Source organism: Sarcophilus harrisii, chromosome 1, assembly GCF_902635505.1.
Source record: "Sarcophilus harrisii chromosome 1, mSarHar1.11, whole genome shotgun sequence".
NCBI lineage: Eukaryota > Metazoa > Chordata > Mammalia > Dasyuromorphia > Dasyuridae > Sarcophilus > Sarcophilus harrisii.
Window position 1 is genome coordinate 122,794,410 of NC_045426.1, and position 24,504 is coordinate 122,818,913.

The 24,504-nt window shown below is 39.8% G+C and overlaps 1 protein-coding gene across 5 annotated transcripts in view; it reads left to right on the forward strand.

Moving 5' to 3' along the window:
* The window catches only part of IL21R (interleukin 21 receptor), a 47,608-nt gene that overhangs the window by 4,729 nt on the left and 18,375 nt on the right, over nucleotides 1-24,504 (forward strand). For 3 of the 5 annotated variants that reach the window (XM_023497886.2, XM_023497887.2, XM_023497889.2), the window contains 7 exons: nucleotides 2,809-2,882; nucleotides 9,063-9,174; nucleotides 10,054-10,253; nucleotides 16,436-16,587; nucleotides 17,860-18,031; nucleotides 19,277-19,370; nucleotides 21,778-21,862. In XM_023497886.2, coding sequence (XP_023353654.1) covers nucleotides 2,809-2,882; nucleotides 9,063-9,174; nucleotides 10,054-10,253; nucleotides 16,436-16,587; nucleotides 17,860-18,031; nucleotides 19,277-19,370; nucleotides 21,778-21,862 — 889 coding nt within the window. Of the gene's footprint in view, nucleotides 1-161; nucleotides 2,596-2,808; nucleotides 2,883-9,062; nucleotides 9,175-10,053; nucleotides 10,254-16,435; nucleotides 16,588-17,859; nucleotides 18,032-19,276; nucleotides 19,371-21,777; nucleotides 21,863-24,504 lie in introns of those variants that run through there. The other 2 variants (XM_031962670.1, XM_031962679.1) reach the window with 2 other exon arrangements.

The window sequence follows — 24,504 nt, forward strand, 5'->3', positions numbered from 1 at the left end:
AAGGAAAAATGAGATAAATGTAAGCAAGATGTCAGGTAAGTGCTTTCATAAATGGGAGGAAGGAGAAATCATATTCAAGGAGGCATCATGGTATATACATACATATAATATATAGAGAGAGAAACAGAAAGAAAGAGAAAAACAGAGAGAGAGAGAGAGAGAGAGAGCGCGCGAGCGAGCACCCCAGCTTGGTCACTTGCTGATTGTTTGATTGCCATGTTCTCATCTATAAAACGATAGAGGACAAGAGAACATCTGAAGTTCTTTCCAATTCCAGTTCTGTGATTCTGTGGCTCTTAAAATGAATCAAAGAGATAAGTGTTGAAGAAGTGAGGGACTCTTCAATGGCTCTGAGGATCATTAGGCTTTCACTCATGAGTAAAGGCATGGAGACTGGAGAATGTAGCACAAGAAGTGGAGAAGGTGAGCAATCATTCAGCAGATTTCCTTAGTAGAGAGTATGACGGGTAACAGTGTGATATATAAACCTGGAAAAAGGTCACTAGCACATAAATTGAGGAGGGTCTTGAATGACAGTGCTTGGAATTTATATTTTATTTGGTCATCAAAAGAGGACCACTGAAGGTATTATATTCCTGTTGGAATAAAGGAGGGGAATATCCTATGAAAAGTGGATTGGGAGCACCTGTAGTCTTCCCCTGCTTCCTCTTCCCCCCAATCCTTTGAAGTTTTAGGGAGACAAAAAGGGATACTGAGCTTACTATCTGGGATTATCAATGACTGATTGGCATTTCTCAGTGTCAACCTGAGTCACAGGGAAGCCTGTTCCCCTTCCTCATAGCCCAGAAAAGAGACAGGAGATTAAAAATAAAGAAGATAAAGGTTTAGATGTCTTAGGTATGAAGAGGGAACCAAAGAAAGCTCATTACAATGTTCCCTTTTGGGAAGTCCCTCTTCTTTCAGCTCTTCCCCTTCTAAGACATCCCTCTTCTTCCCTTTCTTCCTCTTCTGGGGAGTCCCTCCTAGCTCATTAAAGCCCTGTTATTATTTTCACCTTGGTACCTCTCATCAACAATGATTTTCACTCTAAGAGGTTCCACTTCTCCTTGCACTTGACCTTCTCTTTTCTCCAGAAACCCCTGAGCTTGGAGACCTTTTAAACTCTGGAGAAGGCACTGGGCTTTGGGAAACCCTGATGACTTCCCAATTGTCCTGTCCAGCGGGACTCAGTTATTCGGGGGATCGAGGGGGACCCAGCCTGAAAGAGAAACGGGCGAGAAAGAGGAGGGAGACCGAGCAAATTTTGTCACGGCTCAACTTTATTCATGCAAAGGGTCTTGTTTTTATGCTATACTGCTACGTGAGACCATTATCTCTGTGTCAAAGTTCACATGGTCCTTGTAGTTAATGTTCTTCCTAGGACCCCTCGGGTCATTGTGCTCTGTGGTTAATGTTCTTCCTGGGACCCCTCGAATCATTGTGCTCTAAAAGCATTCTTCTTCAAACAGGTGTGTTTAACTAAGAGTGCAGTTGCCTTTGGGGAGGGGAGAAGGCCACCTGAACAAAGATTGTTAAAGGAGGGGGTGTTGGTTCCTGACACCCAATGAATATCCAGAGTAGAGAGTCAATATGGTATAACAGAAAGGTCATGACATCTGGACATAGAAGCTTTGGGCAGTAATCCTAGATCTGGCATTTTCTGTCTCTATGATCTTGGGCAAGTAATTTCCATTCCCTCAGCCTCAATATCTTATTTTTGTAAATTGAGAAGATTGGATTCAGTGGATTCTGAAATATCTTCCAGCTGGAAATCTATGATCTTAAGATTCTTTGAGTTCCCATTCAAATAATATCTTCCTTGTGAAGCCTTCCTTGATTCCTACAGCTAGAAGCAATCTCATCCTCATCTGATAGGTCTCAACCAGCTCTGATAATCTATGATTCTAAATATAGTGTTCTCGTATGTGTATGTGTGTGTGTGTTGTGTTGTCTTCTGCTGCCTCTGATTCCACTCCAAGCACAGTACTAGGCACATAGGACAAGTTCAGCATTCACAAACTAGTTCAGAATCTATCTTTAGGTAGTAAAAAGCTTAAGCCTCCTGAGGTTAGGTAGAGCTTATATGGTCTTTAGAGCAATTAAAATGCCTAATGAGACTATAATAATAATAGTTGCCATTTCTTTGTACTTTTTCAACTGTTGCCCTCAGCAGAAATTAAACCTATTGAAAACCCTTGTTAAAATGCACATCCTCTTGGAAGGAACCAGAAAGCTGAAAATCTTAACTCCTTAAGGGCAGGAACCATTTCATTTCCTCCCTCTATAATTCCAACCCTTCGCACCTTGTCTGGTTAGGGGAAGTTGTCTAATTAGTGTTTATTGATTGATTAATTGAGTTTGATGTTGTTGATCCTGCATTCTCAAAGTGGACTAATGAGATGGAGGGTAATGTTTTGACTTTCAAGTGAATTGGATTTAAGTAAGGCAAAGCTGTATAGATCATATACACCTGTGACTGAGTAGTTTAAAAGGTTTCCACAGAATTCAATGAATAAGATTCTAGGGGTTGGAGCCTGGGGAAATGAAAGAGTGGCCCTTGGGGAGCCAGAAAATAGGAAATGGAAGAATACAAAGGTGGGGTTAGGGACTGAGAACTCTTTTCCCATCATGCTGCCCTGGCCAATCTTCATTTAGTGTATGCATCATATTTAGAATGCTACATTTGGAAAGGATCTTTGAACTTATAAAGCATCAAAGAACAATCAATCAGTAACAGACTACCTGAGTGGTCCAGTCCACTTTGTCAGCTCATAACAAAAAAAGCTGTAATTCTGTATTGTTTTTCAGGCTTTCCTTTGGGGTCAGCATGTGCGCTGGTCAACCTGGCTGGATCATCACCTTCCTCCTGATACTCAACTGCAGTAAGTGTTCAGCTTAGATACCAACCTGTCTTTTTTCTGGGGGCAGAGGCTAGTTCTGGGAAGAAGGGGATCCTGCCCATCCCTAGTCCCTGCTGGAGGGAGGGTGTGTTTATGCATGCATAACAATAATTACTCATATTTATATAGTACATTTTTTCTCAACAGTATTTTGTTTTTCCAAATACATGTCAAGATAGTTTTTGACATTCATTTTTGTAAGACGTTGTGTTCCAAATTTTTCTCCTTCCCTCTTTTCCTTCCCTTCTCCCCAAGACAGCAAGAAATCTGATATTCCTTCAAGACTTATGAAGCTCCTTGTTCACAACAGCCCCATGGTGAGGCTCAGGGAGTTCAAGGGATGTGATTAACCATGATTACTCAGATAGCCTCAAGATGTAAATATCTTGGAAATGGGAAAACCTTCCAGAAGTCATCTAGTCCATTCTCTTGTCTCCAGAGAAGCCTGACCCTAAAATATCTATTCCAAGGTCTCTTCCAGGAAGAGGATTCCCTAACTTGCTTGAGCAGCCCATCCCAATATCTCCTGATAATCCAGAAAATCCTTCCTTTCATCTGATTTCAGGATCTCATTTCATAATCCCAAACCCTAACTAACCTTGGAATCCACAGAGTTGTTTCCTCTCCTCATTTGATTAATCAGTGATTGCTAAAACTTGCCAGGGTAGAGCACTGAAATAAGATATTCAGGGAAGGTGATGAAGAAAAAAAGATAAGTTGAGGTCCTTCAGGAAATAAATGAATGGAGAAAAGATGAATAATTACACATCCAAATAACTGACAGAAATCATTATACATAGAGTTGAGTACATAATGTCAGATCTGAAAAGGACTTCAGAACACAAAACATAGGGCTCTTAGAACATAGATTGTAGGACTTAGAAAGGACCTTAGAACAGAAATTTGGAAAGGAACTATAGAATATAAAATATCAGGGGCTTAGAATGAACCCTAGATCATGGAACGTTAGAGTCCAAAGGGACCTCAGAACATGGGACATAGAAATTTAGAGCGGGAAGAATTTTGGACTCTAATTTGAGAGAATCTTAGAATCTATTCCAAGATCCTCATTTTACAGATGGGTAAAAATGAGGTCTGCAGAGGGGAAGTTCCTTGCACAAGGTCTTACAGTAAGTTAATGGCAGTGCTAGATTTAGAACACAAATCTCCTGACTTCCAGTTCAGTATATTTTGTTTTGTTTTACAATGTTTTACATTTCCCTAGTTAGCACAGAGTCTCTAAATGCTAATCAAACAAACAAACAAATAAAAAAGGAACCTGGAGTTAGTGGAATGACATAAATGGGGAGAGGTGGTTGGAGGGTGGGGATAGGTAACATGCTTTGTGTAAGAGGCTTTCCAGAAGATCATGACATGTGAAAGCTTGTAGGCGTCCTTGGAGCTAGCTTATCACACATAAGGGTGATTGAGTTATAGCAGAGGAAGGAACTGTAGAGGGGACTAACTTCTCTGCCTGTTAAGTGACTGTGACATTTTATACTTTTTTTTTTTTTTTTTTTTTTTAAAGACTCAGGACACAAATAGCCTGAGCAGGAAACAGATGTCTCATTCTTCTTATTTTCCTTTTCTAAGTAAATAGCCTCGCCCCAAGAAGATCAGGCTGCTTGTTGTCCATCCACTTTCTTGTTCATTTGTGCCATAGAGTCATTTTTTTCAGTCATATCTGACTTGTGGCTTTTATTGGCATTTGCCATTTCCTTCACCAGCTCATTTTACAGATGAGGAAACTGAGGCAAATAGGGTTAAATGATAAGTCCAGGGTCACACAGCTAGTAAATATCTGAGGGCAAACTAGAATTCAGGAAGATGAGTCTTCCTGTCTCCAAGCATGGACACTTTATCTACTGTGCCATTCAGCTGCTCCTACTATGTACCAGGCATTGTGGTGAGTGCCTTCAAGTATGCCATGGAGAGCATTCTTGATAAGGTGTGAGTTAAACTAGATGATCCCTGAGGTCCCTTCCGTCTGTGATGTGAGTCCATGATAAATGTTATGGAAAAGACTTTATGCACTCTGCATCTGCAGAGTGAGTTCAGAGCAAGAAGAAGAGCTCTGTGGGGTGGCTTTAGTTAGGGGGATAATTGATTCTTGAACTAATCCTTGAAGGATGACAGGTAAGCATAGGAAAGACTTTCAGATGGGACATCCACACGAAATCATGGGAATGATAAGCATAGTATGTCTGAGGTCGAGAGAGAAACTTGGTACCCTGGGAGATGTGGGAGTTGTGAGAAACAAGACTGAATGAAATCATAGATTGCTAGTGCTGGAAGGGACCTTAGAGATCATGCAATCTAAACCACTTCATTTTATATGTGGGGAAACAATTTACATATTGGGGAAGTGGCTTGCCCAAATTCACCCATTGAGTCAGGGGTGGAACTGAGGTGAGTTAGAACCCAGTGGGCGTCTTCACTTCCAGTTCCTTGCTTTCTACTTGGGGCATCAAAGTCAAATGAAAAATCCATGCATAAGGATCCCTGCAGACTTGACATTGACTTGGTTTTTAAAATGTGATATCTATATTTTATTATATTTTAATTTATTTTGTTAAATATTTCCCAACTACATTTTAATCTGGTTCTGACTGCACTGAGGAGGCAGTACTACAGTTGACATATGCTGTCTTGAGGTAGATTTGGGTGAGATTGTGGAAGACTTAATGGCAAGTAGAAGTTTGAATTTAATTCAGTAGGCAAAGGGAAACTTGAGAGGGCAGAAGATATGATGACAGATGTGCTTTAGAAAGATAAGTGGCTTCACTGTGTAAGACAAATTGCAGAGAGGTGTTAGGGAAAGAAACAAATGCTAAGAGAACATTCTTTCCTTAGAAGTCATCATGGCTTTTGTAAGATGGAAGAGGCAGTGGGATGAGCTTGTTGGAACCATTCACATTGTCCTGTAACTAAATATAGAAATGGGGTAAATGAGAATGGAGTTCAGCAGCTAATTGGATAAATCTAAGGGAGGAGGAAGGAAGATTCTTCAACATCCTCATTTTATAAAGAAAGAAATGAAGGTTTGGAAAGGTCCAGTGACCCATCCAATGTGATCCTTTTTGTAAATGGCAGATCCAAGATTCAAACCCAGTTCTTTTGATTACTAAGTAGGATCTTTTCCTATTAGATCCCATTGCCTTCTGGTTTTGAGTCCAGGTGAGAGGGAAGATGATGGTATCATCAAGAGGAGTAAGGAACATTCAGCCTGTCACACAATACCCTCTGTCATCTGGCCCCTATCTGACTTCATGCCTCACTGCTTTCCCGTTATAGACACTTTGCTTCATGCTGGGCTTTCCACTGTCTGTCTATATCTATGTAATTTCTTCCATCTGGAAGACCCTGGGTTCTCAAACTATTAAGCATACAGGAAAAAAAAAAAACTTCTTAGCTGGAGGGCAGGAGACACTGATTCTACTTCTGCCTCTGCTGGCAGTCTCATCTTGTACAGTTGCTCTTTCTTTCATTCAATGTGTTTGCCTTTGATGTATTGGGAAACTTTTTAAGAATATGACTCAAGAATAATCCCAATAAAATCCAAAAAGCAAGAAAGAAGGGATGAAAAGGGATGAATGACAAGGAAGATGTGAAAAATAATGACTTGCCATAATTGAAATAGGACTATATGGAAGGAAGAGTATAGTGGGAAGGCCGTTGGCCTTGAAAGCAAGAGACTGGGATTTGAACCCTGGCGCCATCCCTTGATGTATGGCTCTGAATGAGTCATCTTTTCCTCGCTAGGCCTTGTTTCCCCAAATGGAAAATGAAGAAGATGGATTGGAATGACTTGCAAATTCCCTTCTAGCTTTAAACTCTATGTTTCAGTAGTTTTTGTGCTTTTTAAGGGCAGCTCTTGCAACAACTTTGAGGGATGAGTAGTACAAATATCTCTGTCTCCATTCTATAGATTAGGAAACAATCTTGGAGAAGTAAAGCAATCTTTTTCAAGATAATATAGTCATTAAGTGGCAAGATTGATATTCAAACTTAAATAATCTAATATACAGCCCATGCTCTTTCCACTTCAGTCAGGGAGCTTATGATGATCCTGATGCAGAAGGGATGACATTTCTGGAAGGACCAGGGGGGACAGGGAAAGGAGGAATTATAATTAGAGAAGCTGGACGTTCAGAGAGAATTCTAAATGGAGGGCCAAGCTAAAGCAATAATTAAAAAATCATTCAGGGTAGCTAAATGGCACAGTGGTCCTAGCATCAGGAGAACCAGAGTTCAAATCCAACCTCAAATACCTAATATTTACTATCTATGTGACCCTGAGCAAGTCATTTATCCCCAATTGCCCATCAAAAACAAAAAACAAAAACAAATAAAAAACAAACCAAAGAAAGGAGAGAAGTGAGGAGATAGGAAGAAAGAGATCTCTGAAGTGGGATTGGGCAGGGGAAAAAGTCACATTCATAGACTGGATTCAGACTTCTGTAAAGGACTGAGATCTCAATAATGCCAATTAGAGGATTCTTGTGTTCAGATGTGTTGTATCACTAAGTCAGATCAATTTGAAGACAGTAGTTTTGACTTGAGGGTAAAGAGATTGACCTCGGGGCTTAGCCAGGACAGGACCCTGATTTTTCAGGAATGAAGAGAAATAGAGTTCAGTCTAGACTTAGGGAGAGAGTCTAGGAGGGAACTAGCCAAACTTCCTGATGATCTCAGAATTAGGGCTTCTGACTTAGAATAGACAACAGGAACCACTTGAAAAGGAGTGCTTTCAGCTTGGGCCAAGTTCACTTCAGGACTATACTTGTCTCTCAGTTCAGTTATATGAAAGCATTCCTTCCCTCAAATTATCTCATCCTTTAGAAAATCTGGCTGTACATTCTAAGGAAATGGAACCTTGGAAGCACAGATTTCATAGAATTTCGGAGCTAGGAGGGACAATAGGAAGCAGAATGTTCAAGGTCAGATAAGCCAGTGTCCTCTTTGACAAGTGAGGAAATCGAGGCTCACTCAAGATCACTTAATTCTATAAGTAATAGCATTGGATTCTAACTCCAGTGGAAAAGATGGGGAAAATTGTCTAATCCCTGGGGAAGAAAAAATGGGGGGATCATGATTTTTGGACTAGCCTGGCTATGAAAAATCTTTCTATCTCATTCCTCAAAAGATCCAAGGGGAAGTTTAGGTTGAATCTAGCTTCTTTCTAGAGGACACTGAGGAGTTGCACTATTTTGTCCACACATAGAAGTATAGGATGTCAGGTCTGTCCTTTCAGTCTCAGCCTCAAATTCCTAGGAGTATAATGGTGGATCAAAGTGCTTCTATAGGAAGAATAAGATTATAGGAGAGCTGAAATAATTCTAGTTTGAGGATGGAGAGAGGAAAAGGTGCCAGTGAAAGAAAAAGTAAGTAGAAAAACGAAGAAGGAGGGAAGTAGAGAGATTGTCCCATGAATTGCAAAGCAAGAACACAATCCTTGGCTATTCTAGATGGAGGAGCCTGCTGGTCCAGCAGAAAAGGAAAATTAGCCCATTCAGAAGCATGAAGAATTATCAGTTAGCTTTGGCGAGGCAGTTGTGCTCTCTGAGACCAAGTTGCCACCCCTATAAAATGAGAGAGTTTATACACACACACACACATATATATACATATATTTGATGGTCATTCAAGTTGCTTTTAGTTCTGGCATTCTATGTTCACTATGCTAAGTTCCTTTACAGCTTCAACATCCTATATTATTAGGCTTCTTTCAACTCAGAGTCTATCTTCTATGTCCTAAGATCATTAAGTTCAAATGTTCTAAGTTCTAATTTCTAAGGTTCCTTTCAGCTCCAATATATTGAACTTCTAGTCCAGGTTATATTTCATTTTGATCCATGAAAGCCAGAAAGCTGAAACTAATAGAAATTGGTGCTATTTCTACTTCTACCTTAACTGTTCCCCATTATATAAGCCTGCAGTGATGCTCCCCAGCTCTATCTCTAGAGGAATCCCCACAAAACTAGCCTGCTCAGAAGTTCTAGGCTGATTCCTGCCATCTTAGGCTCTTACTTTTCTCTCCTTGGGGGCAACTAGTCCAGGAAGCTGAGGATTGAGGAATAAATTAGTCCCTATCCCAATTCACAAGGGAGACTTGAGTTGGAATCTCCATGACAACATTCTCCTTTCTCCTCCCTCTTCTAGCATCTGGCTACCAGGACCTCACCTGCCACACAGACTATATCAAGAACCTGACATGTATCCTACAAGTGGATCCTGGCCATGAAGAGAGCTCCCCTGACCTCACCATTAAGTGGTAAAAGCGCCAAGAACAGATGGGAAAGAAGATGGAGTTGCGGTGAAGGAGAGGGGAGATAAGATGAGAGAAGAAGAAAGGAGAGGAGAGGGAAGGAGATAGGAAGGGACATCAGGATTTGACCCTCATTTTAATGCAACCAAAGATTACAGCAGCTTTCCTGGCTGCCTTGTCTTACTGTTGGCTCATATTGAGCTTAAAATGTCCCAAGATTCTTAGGGTTTTTTTTTTAAGATAAATTATTCTATCTAGCTATACCACATGAAATCATGATATTTTTAGAGCTTTACAGATATTCTTATTCCAATAGTCATTTTCTAGAGGAAATAATGGCCCAAGGAGATGAAGAGATTTTCCAAAGTCAAATCCAAATCTTCTGCCTCCTGATCTGGTATTCTTTTCAGTATACCATGCCAGCTCATGATGGTCTGGAAGTCATACCATATGAGGCACAGTTACATACCTGGGGAAGTGGGGAGTATAGGATGGCATATGGCTTAATAGTGGTCTTCAAATATCCAAAGGGCCATCATGTATTAAAGGGAGTAGGTCCTAGTTCTTCCCTGTAGAACCAAGGAGACTTTACAGGGAAGATTAGTATAAGGAAGATTTTTCCCCTAATAGGCATCATCAATTAAAGGAAAGGGCTACCTAAGGAAGTCATAAGTTCCCAGACTCTGATGACCTTCCAGAAGAGGTTCCATGCCCACTTATCAGAGATGTTCCAGTGGGGATTCCTGCTTTAGGTAGAGGTTGGGTTATAGGACCCCTTTAAGAGTTCTATCAAGATTCTGTGACTTTATGATCCTAAAACACATCAAACTTAAATTATAAATTATAGATTGGGAGATGATTGGAATTATGTTGTTCTTGTTGAAGGAATGATGTCTACGAGGAACTGGAAGAATTCACTAATTCTTGTAGCTTCACCCGATCTACTTATAACCACACCCATATGCAGTATACATGCCAAATGGATATGTATAAACTGATGTCAGATGATGAATTCAATGTCACCATTACAGACAAGCTAAGCAACAGCTCCAGGGAGGGCAGACAATTCATCCTGTCTCAGAGCAGTAAGTATTAAAGGCAAAAATAGTGACATTTTTTTTCATTCTCTATTTCCTTCTATCATCTCTACTATTGCCTTAACTATTTTCTACTTCCCAGAAATCTTCCCTCCCCCCACCTCCCAATTCCCTTATGGTCATGGTCTTTCCTGGTTTACCTGGTATTCTCCTAGTATTTACTTTCTTTATCCCACTCCTGATTTCCTAACAGTACTGACCAGCTTTCTGTCCCTTTGAGACTTTGATATCCAGCTAATCCCAAGATATCAATCCATATTACTACAAATAATAACCTATCTATATACTCTACATCTACATATCTTACTGTTTGTAAAGCAAACATCCATTCTGTTACTTGATTTTCAAAAAAAAATGCTGTGAATTAGTTAATTTAGGTTTTCTTCTCCTTGTTTCACAGAGAAGAAACCAAATCTCAGAGTTAAGTGACTTGATCAAGATCACATGGCTAACTGATGGTACAATCAAGACTCCCATACATATCTTCTGCTGTTTACTAGATATAGGATTTTGAACAAGTCACTTTACTTCTGTGTCTCATCAATCAAATGAGAATAGGAATATTTGTATTAACTACTTTATAAGGTTGCTCAGACAATAGAACTTTATTCAAAATTTACTAGCTGCATGAATCTGGACAAGTCACTTAACCTATCTGTCTTAGTTGCCTCAGCTATAAAATAGAGATAATAGCACCTAGCTCCAAGGCTGTTATGAGGATCAAATGAGGGCAAAACACCCAGTATAATGTCTGGCATATGATAAAGCTTGTTAGCTTCCTCCTTCCCCCTCAAATGATCAAATGATCTAGATTTAGAGCTGAAAAGAACCTTAGAGACCATGTAGCTAATCTAATTCCCTTCATTTTATAAACAGGAAATTGAGACTTTGATAAATAGCTAGTCCTAAGTAATATAGGTAGAAAGTGACACAGTCAGATTTAAAACCAAATCTAATGCTCCTTCTGTGAGATTTTGTCAGTAAAATGAGAGGTAGCCTATAGCTTAGCTCTACCTTATTTCATAAATTCTCTATAAATTGGAGATTGTCCAGAAAAGGACAACCAGGATGACGAAGAGTTTGAGTTCAAGCCATATAAGGATCAGTTGGATCTGGAAGTATTTAGCACAACAAGAAAAACCGTCTTCATATGTTTGAAAGGTTTTCAAATAGAAGACATTGGATTTATTCTTCCCAGCCCATGAATAGAGGGAGAAAGGGCTGGGAGAAGAACTAAGAAACAAGGAGAAAAATGATTCTTCCAAATACATTGAGTGCTCTGATTAGAGGGATGTAGTGAAAAGAGGCTCAATTTGGCATCAGAAAAACCAGGTTCAAATTCTTTCCGTGTCCTAATATGTACTACTGTGTGATTCAATTTCTTTATCTCTGAGATCCATTCCAGTTCTTTAAATCTAAGAGTCCTAGAGATCTCTTTTCTTTGCAAGGGAATCTGCATTTGAACCAGGGTTTGTTGGAGATAGATTACTTTATTCTAGGTGTTCTTAGTCTGTGATCTAGAGTAAGTAAATAGGTTTCCAGGGGTTCATGAACTTAGATAAGAAAAAAAAAATCTTCACCTGTATTCCTCTAACTAAAATTTATCATTTCTACCAATTATTTAAAGATATTTTCATGAGAACAGGACCATAGACTTCATCAGACTGTCAAATGGGTCCATAAAGATTAGGAATCCAAAAAGAGGTCTAGAAATTCTTATCCTGCCATGAAATAGTTGAGTAACTTATGACAAGACCTTTTCCCCCACTTGAGACCTCAGTTTCCTCCTCTGTAAAAAAGGAAGAGTTGGCCTAGATAATTTCTAAGGTTCCTTCTAGCTCTACATTCTATATTCTAAAGTTCCTTCTACATCTGTTATTTCTTTTTACTTATTTATTTGCTTATTTAACTATTTGTTCTTTCTTAATTTTTATCATCTATTTAATCTATTATTTTAATTATCTATTTATTCTTTATGTTTCAAAACTCCTTCCTTCTCTGTTCTATGCTTTAAAAGGTAAAGATGGAAAAAAGTTACTAGATTTGAAATTCTAGCCGTGCTTTTCTATTTATTTATTCTCTAAATGATAAAGCATTTACTATGTGCAGAACTAGGCAGTGAGGGAGTTATACAAAGTCTAAATTTTGCACATATAGTTGTTGCCCTCATCTCTAATAGGAAAATAAGAAAAAAAGAGACAACTGTGCTACAATATTACAAGTTCTTTAGAGAATTATAACAAAGCGCTTTGAAGATTTTGAGTGGGAAGATTATTACTGACAAGGGAGTATTTGAACATATCTCAGAAAAGGGAGTTTTTCAATTGGGATTTAGGAGATAATTCAGAAGGCTACAAGTTACCCAGTATATGGAATAGATGAAAGGGAGTAAAGTGAAATAACCTTACAAAGTAGGAAGGGGCCAGGTTACTCAGCCTGGAATGCCTGACAAAGAAATGTGACTTTTATTCAGGACACAGTGGGAGCGACTGAAGATTTTTGAGAAGAGGAACACAACCAATTTTGTGTATCAGAAGGATTAATTTGGCAGCAATAGGGGAGACACTAGGGTGTTACTAAAAAAATCCTGGATTTGAAGTTGGAGGACTGGGTTTGAATGGGCCCTAATTTGAGGAATTCCTTTCTTTTCCCTAACTCTTCATTTTCCCTTCTGTAAAATTGAGAGTGCTTGGTCTAGATGAATTCCAAAGTCTCTTCCAGCTCTCAGTTTTGGCTTTGTTTCCTTGTCTGAAAACTTATCAATTACATTGGGAAACCCCTCTCACATAGAAAGCACTATGAAAACATAAACTAAGAAATAGGAAAAGGTCCCTTCATTATTGGAGCCTACTTTCTGCCTAGCCCAGCCCCCCCCCCCCCCCCCCCCCCCCCCCCCCCCCCCCCCCCCCCCCCCCCCGGACATTCCTCTGCTGCCCCATGTCAGCATTTGGGGGTTGGGGACAGTGTCCAGAGAGAGGGAGGACACCAACGTTGCAGCTTCTCTTCAGGGTGAGAGACTCAGACAGGTGAAGGAAGTGCCAGTCCTAGGGGAGTCTGCTTTACATTTTTTTTTTTTTTAATCTAGGTCTCTGATCTGGGCTTGTGGTTTTAAAGTTTCTGAATCCTGTTTCTTTTATTTTCTTTCTTTTTTTTCTCTCCTCATTCTTCCCACTCTGTGACCCTCCCACCCCCGTCCCTTACCAAAATCATGGGTAAGGAGGAAGAGACCAAGAGGCCAGAACCGGAAATTATTTGTAGCATACTGAAAGCCTCAGCTCCTTCTGTTCTTGGGCTCACAAAAATAAAGCAGATTTGTGTTATCATAATGACCGGTGATCAAAGCCAATTTATGAACATCTGGGTGTAGTTTTCTTATATTTCAATAGATTTGTGATTTTCAGATATAGGGATGAATATTATCAAGGAATGGAAATGGAAAAACAGAGTGTTGCAAGGAATAGTCTGTGAGTTGTCTAATTTGATGGAGATATAACATACATTGGATAGTGAAGACAAATAATATGAGACAAGGTTAAAAGGTATTGATTTTAAGTATCCATGCCTTCAAATCTGTGATATAATAGTCCAAGTCCTCCCTTGGATAAGTCCTTTGGGGTTCAATTTCCTTACTGGTACATGAAGGTATTAGTTTAGAAAATCTCTAAGTCTCCTTCCAGTTCTAATGTTTTTATGTTCTAATACAATAGTTCTCAAACATTTGGGTTCTTTTACACTCTTAAAAATTACTGGAGATCCCAAAGAATTTTTGTTTTTATGGGTTATATCTATTGATATTTATTAGAAATTAAAACTAATAAAAATTTTATTTGCTTATTTGAAAATAACAAATCCATTAAAGTTAACACAAATAACATGTTTTATGAAGGATAGCTATATTTTCTAAAATGAAATTGTTGAGAAGGTTAATATTTTTCTTACATATTTTCACAAATCACTTTAATGTCTAACTTAATAGAAGACAATTGGATTCTCGTTTCTGCTTCTACATTCAATCTGTTGCTCTGTGTTGTTTTGGTTGAAGTATATGAGGAAAATCTGGCCTCACAAAGAAATGTAGTTGGAAAAGGGAGCAATGTTTTAATAAGCAAACAACATCTTAATATTTGACCATGCATTATACCATAAAAAGATCTTAGGAATATTCAGAGGTCCATAGACTGTACTTTGAGAACTGCTATTCTGGTATTCTATTTTCTGAGGTCTTTTCCAATGCTAACATTCAGGTTGATAAGTTCTAAGATCCTTTCTATCATTAACATTCTACTGTAGCCTTTAGAGCATTTTCTTTCACACAGGTATTCCCTTTCGTCTCTATTTAGGGCATTTTGAGGATCAATACTCATTCAAAACCACAGCTTGTGAGCCCTATCGATGTGTTTTATTTTACCAACCAGCCATAAGATATATTAGTGCAAATAAAAGATATTAATTCAAACACCATAGCCAATAAAGTGATAAAAGGATTACATGAATGTGCCCACGTGGGTACACTCTCCTACGGATTGCTATATTACTATACTGCTTAGTGAGCTCCAGCACACACACACACACACACACACACACACATACACACACACACACACACACACACACACACACACACACACACGAGGAAAATCCTTGACCTGAGAGGGTATAAAGAGTAGACATAGAGGGAACATATTGATAAAAAGTGGACAAAGAAACGGACTCAGAACCATTCAGCAAAAACATACTAGAAAAGACCCAAATAGGAGCACTGCAATTCTGACATTTCTCACTATAGGACTAATGATGTGCTCTGGTGATGACTTCCCTTAGCTCTCTGTGGAGTGTCACTGTGATAATTTTGTGGGTGCTACTGATTATGCGAACTCTACCAGAATTTTTCTGTTGGTTGCTGTTTGGTATTTACACTAGGCACCTAGTTACCAAGTTCCTTTGTGCTATCAATTTCTGAGCTTCATCTGAAAAAAAAAACATTGCATGACTGTCTCTGCTCCCTTTGGCTAGAGTGCAGTGACAAGCAAGCCTTTACCTGAATTAGACAGCCTAACATCTCTAGCCAGGACTATGAGCCACTATACCCAAACCAAGATTCTCAAGCTAAGATTAAGTCTTTTCTTTTTACTCTTTGTGTTTGAGAATTAATTTCAGTCTATCATCCTAAAACCATTTAATCTGACAAGATTAGACATTTCTTGTAATTCCTGTTTATCTCCTTTATGGAGGATCCTGTTCTCCCAAAATCCATTTCAGGGGATTTGCTCAACAGGCATTTGTAGAAACTGGGGTACATAGCTCACTTAACTACATTCTCCAAATCCTTGCTGATTCAGCATGAAAATGAATTTGGGCCAAAATAGAAGGTAAGCAAAGGAGGTCAAAATCATTGACTTTTAACCTCAGAATTTCAAGGCTAGTCAATGTTAGTGAACATTTATTAATCTATTAATATAAATTTATTTAATATTGATAAATTTATTAATTTATTATTATTTACTACTTATCTACTATGTGCTAAACATGCTACTTAGTACCAGAAGGGTCTTTAGAGATCATTTTGTCCAATCCCCTCATTTTTCACAAGAGAAAACTGAAACAAAAAAGGATAAGGTGATTTACAAAAAAAAAAAAATTTACTAATCCCACAAATATTCCTTGAGGACATCCCTCCAGTTCATTCTTCTGCTTGGCATTTAAAAATCATTCAGAATCTGACATCCATTCATCTTTCCAGGCTGATAATACATCTCAGCTGGTCCAGTCAAATTAACGTTCCTCAAATGTGGTGTTCCATCTTCTTCTCTCATACATATATGTTGTGGCTCCTTCTTCACTTCTGTCTATTCAAATCTCTAGTTCCCTTCAAGATTTAACTCAAGTGCTCCCTACTATAAGAAGTCTTTCCAGATTTCTCCAGTTGCATTCTCTCCCCCACACCTCCCTGAAATTACTTTGCATTTATTTTACAGATATTCTGTAATCACTTTTATGTACATGTTTTTTTCTTTGTGGTAGAAAATAACCTTCTTAAAGGCAGGGAGTGGGTGTTTCTTTTTGCATTTCTATAGCTACTACCAACTTATCATAGTGTCTGGCACATGTCAAAATGAATTAAAGTCTCTTAAATGTTTTCCATCTATGAGTATACTTTTCTCTCTTTCCAGTTAAGCCAGCTCCCCCTTTCAATGTGACAGTGACCTATTTTGGAGACTACAACATTTCCTGGAAAACTCCCTATGAAGATGCTTTATACTATGCGTTACAGGACAAGCTACAGTATCAGCTACGCTATAAAAAAAAACAAGATTCCTGGATGGTAAGAAGTCTTTCAGAGAAAATGGTGATTGTTTTGCCACAGAATAAAATATCAAACCTAGCCTTAAGATTCATTGTGCTTCAGCATACATTTATTAAGTACTGTGCTAATCTCTGGGGACATAAAGACAAAAATGAAATTGTTCCTTCCCTCAAGGAAAGTGCATTCTACTGGGATGTCTCATGTGAACACAAATAAGTCAATAAAAGATAATTTGAGGAGTGAGAATGTACCAACAATTGGAAGGATCATAAAAGGCTTTGAATAGGTGGGGCATCTGACACGGGTCTTGAGGGAAGCGAAGATTTTGAGAGGCAAATATGAGGAGGGGATTCAGTCCAGCCTTTGCCAAGACATCAAGGTGGGAGATGGAATGTCAAATTTGGGGATCAGTTATTGAGCTAATTTGACTGGAATGTAGGGGCAATGTACCAAGGAAAGTTAGATGAAAGTCTGGAAGGATAGGTGGGAGCCCTATTGGGGAGAACTTTAAACGACATACTGAGGAAATGATATTGATTTTAGTGGCAATGGGTATCCCCAAAAGCTTTTTGAGTAATCCAATAGATAGCAAGGATTAATTAAGTGTTTTAAGAAGGTTAAAAAAAAAACTGTTTTGTAAAGAAGTGGACACTTCCAGAAAACTTAATTTACACTGGAAGATTTTTAGCTTGTTCTGACATTTGATTACACCTTCTGAAGATGTTCTTTAATAGTGAGCCCCAGTCTTATGGGGATTGTAGGTAGGTACAGCATATATGAAAGTGACTTATTTGAAATGTTATGGCAGTAGCAGATTTGGGACTAGAACCCAGAAATCAACTCCAGTTTAGAATTCTTTCTTTAAGACAAAAGCCTGTGATTTCATTGATATAGGGAACTTCCTGGTGAGAAAATTCCTACTATACCAATGTAGATTGGAACCTTGTCCATGACTTCTAGTCTTTAAGAGCTGCCTAGAGCAACTCTAAGAAATTAAATGACTTGCCTCGGATCATTTAGGCAGTAGTTATAAGAGGTGGGAGGACTTCAACCCAGATTATCCTGGTTTTGAGGTCAATGTTCTATCTACTATATTATACCGCCTCTAAATGTGAAGGAAGAAGGATATAAGCAGCTATGAAAACCTGCATGTTCTCTACCCTCAGAGATCTTCAGAGATAAGCTAGGTGTGTTTCAATATGGGCAGAACACTTTTCAGGGAAGGGGATGGATTGAATTGGCTCTTGGGATCTATTTCAGCCTTATAATTCTTCTTGCATGTTTTGGCAGACTCAGATAACCAAGTCAATCTCTCAAGATGCAAAGTCAGCATTACTCTTGTCTACTGAATTCCAGAAGGGCTCAGAATATGAAATACAAGTTCGAGCGCAGCCATCCTTTCTCTACAGTGGGATCTGGAGTGAGTGGAGTGCTTCCACTTCCTTCAGGACCCAGTCAGTGGGTGAGTATGAAGCCATTGTATCTCCTCTTCCCTGGCCAGGAGTACCATCTTCTGGACCATCATCCTGACTTTAGGCTTGCTGGGTCAAATTTTATGAATTTAGAAACCTCGAGAATCTTTAAATATACTTCTATTAGGATCCCAGTGTATCCCAGTTGATTAGGCTTCTAGGTAGTCAGTCGATCCATCAATTACTTTTTAAGGCTTCCAGGCAGCCAGCAACTTACTCAACCAATAAATCAGTCATTTAAACAGTGTTAGCTATGCAGTTAGTCATATCAGTCAGACAACTAGCTAATTCCTAACTCAACTTCACTCACACAGCCAGCCAAACACTCAATTAATTATTCACTGTCAGTCAATCTATCATCAATTGATTGATTAATCAGTCCAATAGTCCATCTTTTCAGTCAACCAGAAGCTTATGAGTGAATGAATAAGTAAGCTGTGAAATTGGTCAAGAACATTTTCCTAAAGTGAGTAGATGCTCATCAGTTGAGGAATGACTGAATAAGCTATGGTATATAAAAGTAATGGAATATTATTGTTTTATTAAAAAAATGATAAATAAGCTGATTTTAGAAAGGCGTGGATTTACATATACTTATGCTGAGCAAAACAAGTAGAACCAGGAATATAGTATACACAATAACAGCAAGACTGTGTGATAATCAACTACAAAAAACGTAAATTCTTCTCAGCAATTCAGTGATTCAAGGCAATCCCAATAAATTTTGGACAGAAAACACTATCTGTATCCAGAGAAAGAACTATGGAGACTGAATGTAAAACACATACTATATTCACTTTTTTTCTTTTTCTTCTATTTTTTCTCTCATGGTTTTCCCTTTTTGTTCTGATTTTTCTCTCCCAACATGATTCATAAAGGTACATGTATTTTTTTTTAAAAAAAAATTAATATACATGTATAACCAGAAAAAAAAAACAATAAAAAGGGAGTAAAAAGAAAAAAAGAACATTTTCCTAGTCCTGACTAGACTGAAATCAGGAATAGATATCATGGGCTATCAGGGGGATGATGATATTATAGGCACTGAGAAGGATCCCTGGGTAATAAAAGAACTCTGTTCCCATTCCTCCTTCCTCTGTGCCTTTATTTTCCATCATCACTCCTCTCCCCATCATTCCTTTTGTCTAAACTTCTCCCCATTCCTCTACACCATCTTTCCCTAGTTCAGGGGAAGGCCTTGAATTCTGATCCATTTTACTTTCTTCCCCATGAAGAAGAAGAGACAACAGAATGGTCCTCTTGGATAGTTCCCATCTCACTCCTTGTGGCTATATTTGCTTTTCTGGCTGGATGGAAACTGAAACAGAGGTAAGAAATCCAGGGTGTCTTGGAAGAATAGAAGTGGTGGTGGTGGTGGTGGTGGGCAACAGGAGCTGGGGAGGGGGAAGAGCCAGCATAGACCAACCTATCAATTAGTAAATCAATAAGCATTTATTAAAGATCTACTATGCCAGACATTGTTAGACTTTGGGGACACAAATGTCAATAGAAATGATCCCTACTTACAAGAAGTTTATATATGGATGGAGGAAACAAGGACATAGATAAGTATACACAGAATAGATACAAGTAAGTAAAAATAAGGTACTCTGAGAGGGAAGGAATTAGAAGTTGGAGGTATCAGGAAAGGCTTGCTGGGGAAAGGAGTGCTTGAGCTGCTTTTGGAAAGAAGAGGGATTGGATGAGGTCGAGATGAGGGCATTCATATCAGGAATATGGTAAAATCAATGAAAAGGCTTGGAGATGATGGGTAGAGTGTGTGGAAAGCACAGAGAAAGCCAATTTGGCTGGATTGCAGAGCTCATGATGAGGAATAACGGCCAGTGAGACCAGAAAGTTGGCTGGGGCAATGTCATGAAGGGCATTAAAAGATAAATAGGAGAGATTAAATTTTATTGTAGAGGCAGTAGGGAGCCTTTGAGCAGAAAGAATGTCAAGGTCAGGTCTGTTCTTAAGGGAAATCCCTTTAGATGATGGATTGAAGTGGGAAGAAACTTGAAGAAGAGAGTCAATCAGAGGGTGAGAGGGGATGGGGACCTGTAGCTGAGGGAGTAGAGGGAAGGAGTCAGATGTGAGAGTTGTTATGGTAATATTAAACATCAAGGTTTGGCAATTGATTGGAAATTTTGGGGAAGAGAAAGTGAGAAGTTGAACATAATACCAAGGTTAGGAACCTGGAAAGCTGGAAGAAGGGTGGGAAGAATGATTGGAAGAGGGGACTTTTTGGAGGTAAAGATGAGCACATTGATTTGAGATATCTCCAAGACTTTCAGTTTGAAATGTTTTGTAGGAAACAGGGTAATACATAGACTATTTGAAATGAAGGGGAATTTAATAAAAATGGTACCAGAGTATGGAACATTTAAACAAACCAAAAAAAACACTTTTATTCATTCAAAGAGCACCTCCTATATGCTTGGTACTGTGAAAGGTGCTGGGATACAATTAATAATAATAATTCTTTCCCTTTCAGAGCTTACGTGAGAGGAGGGGAGGTTTGAGTGAATAGGAATAAAGGCAGATTGGTCACAGAAAAAGAAATAGATGCAAAATAGAAATAAAGGAATTAGGGATAGAGAATGATACCAGCAACAAAGGGGTCCAGGAGAAGCTTCTGGTAAGAGGCAGGTCCTTGTGTTGAACTTTAAAGGAAGCTAGAGAGTCTGAAGCAGAATTGGGGAAGGAGCATATTCACACACAAAAGCACAAAGCAGATAATAAATATTTGTTGGAATTGAATTGAAAAAGGCATGAGGTGAGGAAAAGGAATATAGTATTTTTTTAGAAATGTTGTCTCATTAAATCCTAGAATGTGGTCCAGGTTTTTCCATTAGCTAAATGTGGTGGAAAAAATCTCTTTCCTTCTTTGGACCTCAGTTTCTCTCTGTGTGATATAATTGGGTTGGAAAAGGAAGAATTTCTAAGACCTCTTCTTTAATATTCTATGGGTCTAGAGACAAGGTTCATTTCTGTTTAAGAGATGAAGTTGTTGCAAAGTGTCCCTTGAAAATGAAGCAGGATATGCTAGCAGAGGGATCATTAGCTCCCCAGGGATTTTGATTTTTTTGAATTAAGGAAGTTATAGAGTTGAAATTAAGTAAATCACATGCTAAATTCATGCAGGTATGATGTAAATTACAACCAGGTGAGAAGGGCAATTTGTAAGCTTTTTTGGAGGGTATTATAGGTCTTACAGACTACCTTTATCCTGGAGGGTAGAGGGTAACTTCCTCTGGGTTGTGGTTGGGCTTTGTGGGAGTGAGACTGGACTGGCTAAGGATGACCATACCTTTTAGGGGAGAGTTAGAGCTGGCTAAACCAGTTCTCTGTGGGAATGAGACTAGGCTGGCCTGTCCCTCTGTGAGGGAAGGGTCCAGTTGATCCAAATTATTAAGTGGACTAGCCAATCTCTTAGGGTGTTGGGTAAACCTTATCAAGTCTGAGAGAAGTGTGGCTGGGCTGGCCAAACCTCCAGGAGCCGGCAGGCTCTAGCCAATCTCTTTTTGTGTGTAAGGCTCAGCTGAACATTCTCTTGGGGGTAAGGATGGATCTGGTATCCCAACAGGTCCTTCTCTGGGAACAGGGATGAGAAGAATTGAGTTAACAGATCTATCTGCCTTTGGCCATGGGTCCACCCCATCCTCCAACATCCCTGACCCCAGTTTTGTTTTATTTTGTTGTTTTGTTTTGTCTGTTTCTCTCTCTGACGTTTCAGGCTGTGGAAGAAGATGTGGGTGCTGGTACCCAACCCCGGGCCCTTCTTTCAGCCCCTGTATTCAGCCCATGAGGGTGACTTTAAGGTACTGGTGACTCAGAGATACAGATGTTGTCAGAAAAGAAAACAAATATTTTCCAGGGGCCAGGAGCTGGTGGGAGGAATGGTTTTGTTCTCCACAATGAGCTCCTTTGGAGGTGTAGGGGGTGGTGGCAAGAGCTCAGAAGTCATTAATGGAAAATAACAGCCTGGATGAAAAGACTTGAGGCAAGACCTCTCCCTGTGAGTCCCCTTGCCATCATGGGCTTTCCGCAAGTCACACAATCACAGAGTGTTAAAATGGGGAGGGACCTTAGAAATTACCTAGTCCAACTTTCTTATTTTGTGGATGAGACAGCTGATGGCCAGAGGGGAAGAGATCAAAGGCAGACTGGAGTAGAGCACCATTCTCCCGATTCCCTATCCAGGCTCTTCCTACTACATCCCAGCTTCTATCCCTTTCTTTGATTTCTCCTGGGAGCACACTGTGCCTTCCCTTCCTTGGGCCTCTTCAGGTACCTCACCCCAGCCTTATCCTTTGGGGCCAGTGTGGGGGATTAGCAAGAGAGGGATTAGGCTATAGCTGAGGCTGGTGGTGAGAGCTGCTCTCTCCCTCAGGCTACAGGACTGCCAGTAGTGGATTGCCATCCTGTGCTCCAGAAATCTCTTCTTATGAGTTGGGTTTGATCTTCCACTTGACCCATTAGAATGAGTGAAGCTGTGCCTTAGAGCAGATCATCCCCCAGCCTATGACCCCAAGAGGAGGAAAGTTGGAAAGTTTCCCTCCCTATCTACCAAGGTCTCCCTAATACCCCGGGACAAGGAGGAATGAGCACAAGTGCCACAGCTAACACTGATATAGCACTTTACATGGATTCTCTCATCTGCTTCTTATAACAGCCTAGAGTCACACATTTAGTCATTCAATAGACAGTGTGCTAAGTGCTGAGTATGCTTATAAAGACAAAAACCTGTCCCTGCCCTCAAAGACTTTACATTCTAATGAGGGAGAATATGAAAATGCTCAATTACATTTTAAAGAGGAAGATAATATGAAAATAACTGAGCAGGCAATGTAATAGGCAATCTTAGCAAAAAGGTACTTGGAGCTATGTGACCCTGGGCAAGTCAGTCAACCCCAAATGCTTCAGTAATTAAAAAAAAGGTACTTGGGAGGAGCGGGGCTGGGCAGTGAGGGACAGCAAGGAGGCCGGATCATAGAGTGGGAAAGTATGAAAAGTCTACACAGGTACATGCAGAGGCCATGCTGTGAAGGGCTTCCAATGCAAATGAAGGATTTTCTATTTGGTCTTTGAGGTAACCGGGTGTCCCTAGCGTTCATTGAGTGTGTGTGTGTGAAAATGGGAAGGGGCTGGGAAATGACATGGTCAGATGCATGCTCTAGGAAAATGACTGACAGCTGAATGGAAGATGGATTGGATTGGGAGAGAGATTTGAGAAAGTAAGTATCTAAAGTCTTCCTGATTCAAACTCATGTTTTCTCCACAAGCCACCAGCTGCCATTAGTATCACCAGATATGGGTAGGATTCTACTAATGTGGATCCACACTTTCCAAAAAAATCTCTTCCCTAACCCTCTGCTCCAGCCCTGAATTTTTACACCAATTGACACCTTCACTTCTTGGACTGAAGGCAGAGGAGGTCCCAGATGATATTTACCTATATTTCCTGGGGAGGAAGCAAATATTTAGGCTTGTTGAACAGTGTTCCCCTTAGCATGGAGATGGAGAGGTCAGCTGAGTCTTTGTGTGATTTGTGTGATTGGGTGATGAGGAAAAGGCTCAGGAGATCTGCAGAGTGTATGTGGGGGGGAATCTGAGCTGGGCACTCTACATTTGGGTGATCAGTGATAGCAGGAGGGCCCTGGGAGCCAGGAGGCTCTGGCCAAGAAGGCTAAAGACAAATTTCTCCCTCTTCCTCCTCCTTCTATCAGCTCTGCCAGTCCCATTGGCCAAGAGGGTCCCTAGACCCCTTTTTCCTGCTTTCTACTTCCAAAAGCAAAGCCTGGGCTATACCTAGGACAGGTAAAGGAAAGGGGGAGGATGGAAGTCCTTTGCAAAGCATTCACTCACCAGCTATCACTTGGGGTGAACACTTGCCTGAGATTCCAATAGAAATACAGTCATGTATATAATGGGTCAGCTAAGCAAAAAATGAGTCAGAGGCTGAGGGCCGAATCTCAGTTTCCAGAATGATTTCCTGTTTTATGCCTTAATTGGGGTCAAGGCAGCCCTTTCTGCAGAGGAAATGCCAAATCTGTGACCTCCATCATTCAGTGTAGCAATCCTCTTGGGTTGGATGCTCTCTGGGCCTGTTTCAGGAGGAGTCATTTCTAAATCTGTTGCTGCTCTGAAAGCCAGGCAAGCTGGGGTCCAGGGGATGGGTAAGTTGGAGTGGAGTATGAAGCTCTGAGGTTGAGTCTGAAGACCTGGCCCAGGGAAACCTTGGATAAATCATGGGCTTTCAGGTCTATTATCTATGGAATGGTCATACCTGGCTGTTCTCTTCTCTGTCAGGGAACATTGGAAAATATTAATAGAGACATTCTAGTCTTAACTGTAAGAGGTTGGGAATGGTAGAATATCTAGGCTCCTGGCATAGGACTATGGGAGAAATTTTGGGGGAAAGTCTGACCTTATGTGAAAACCTCACTATTAGAGGTCTTCT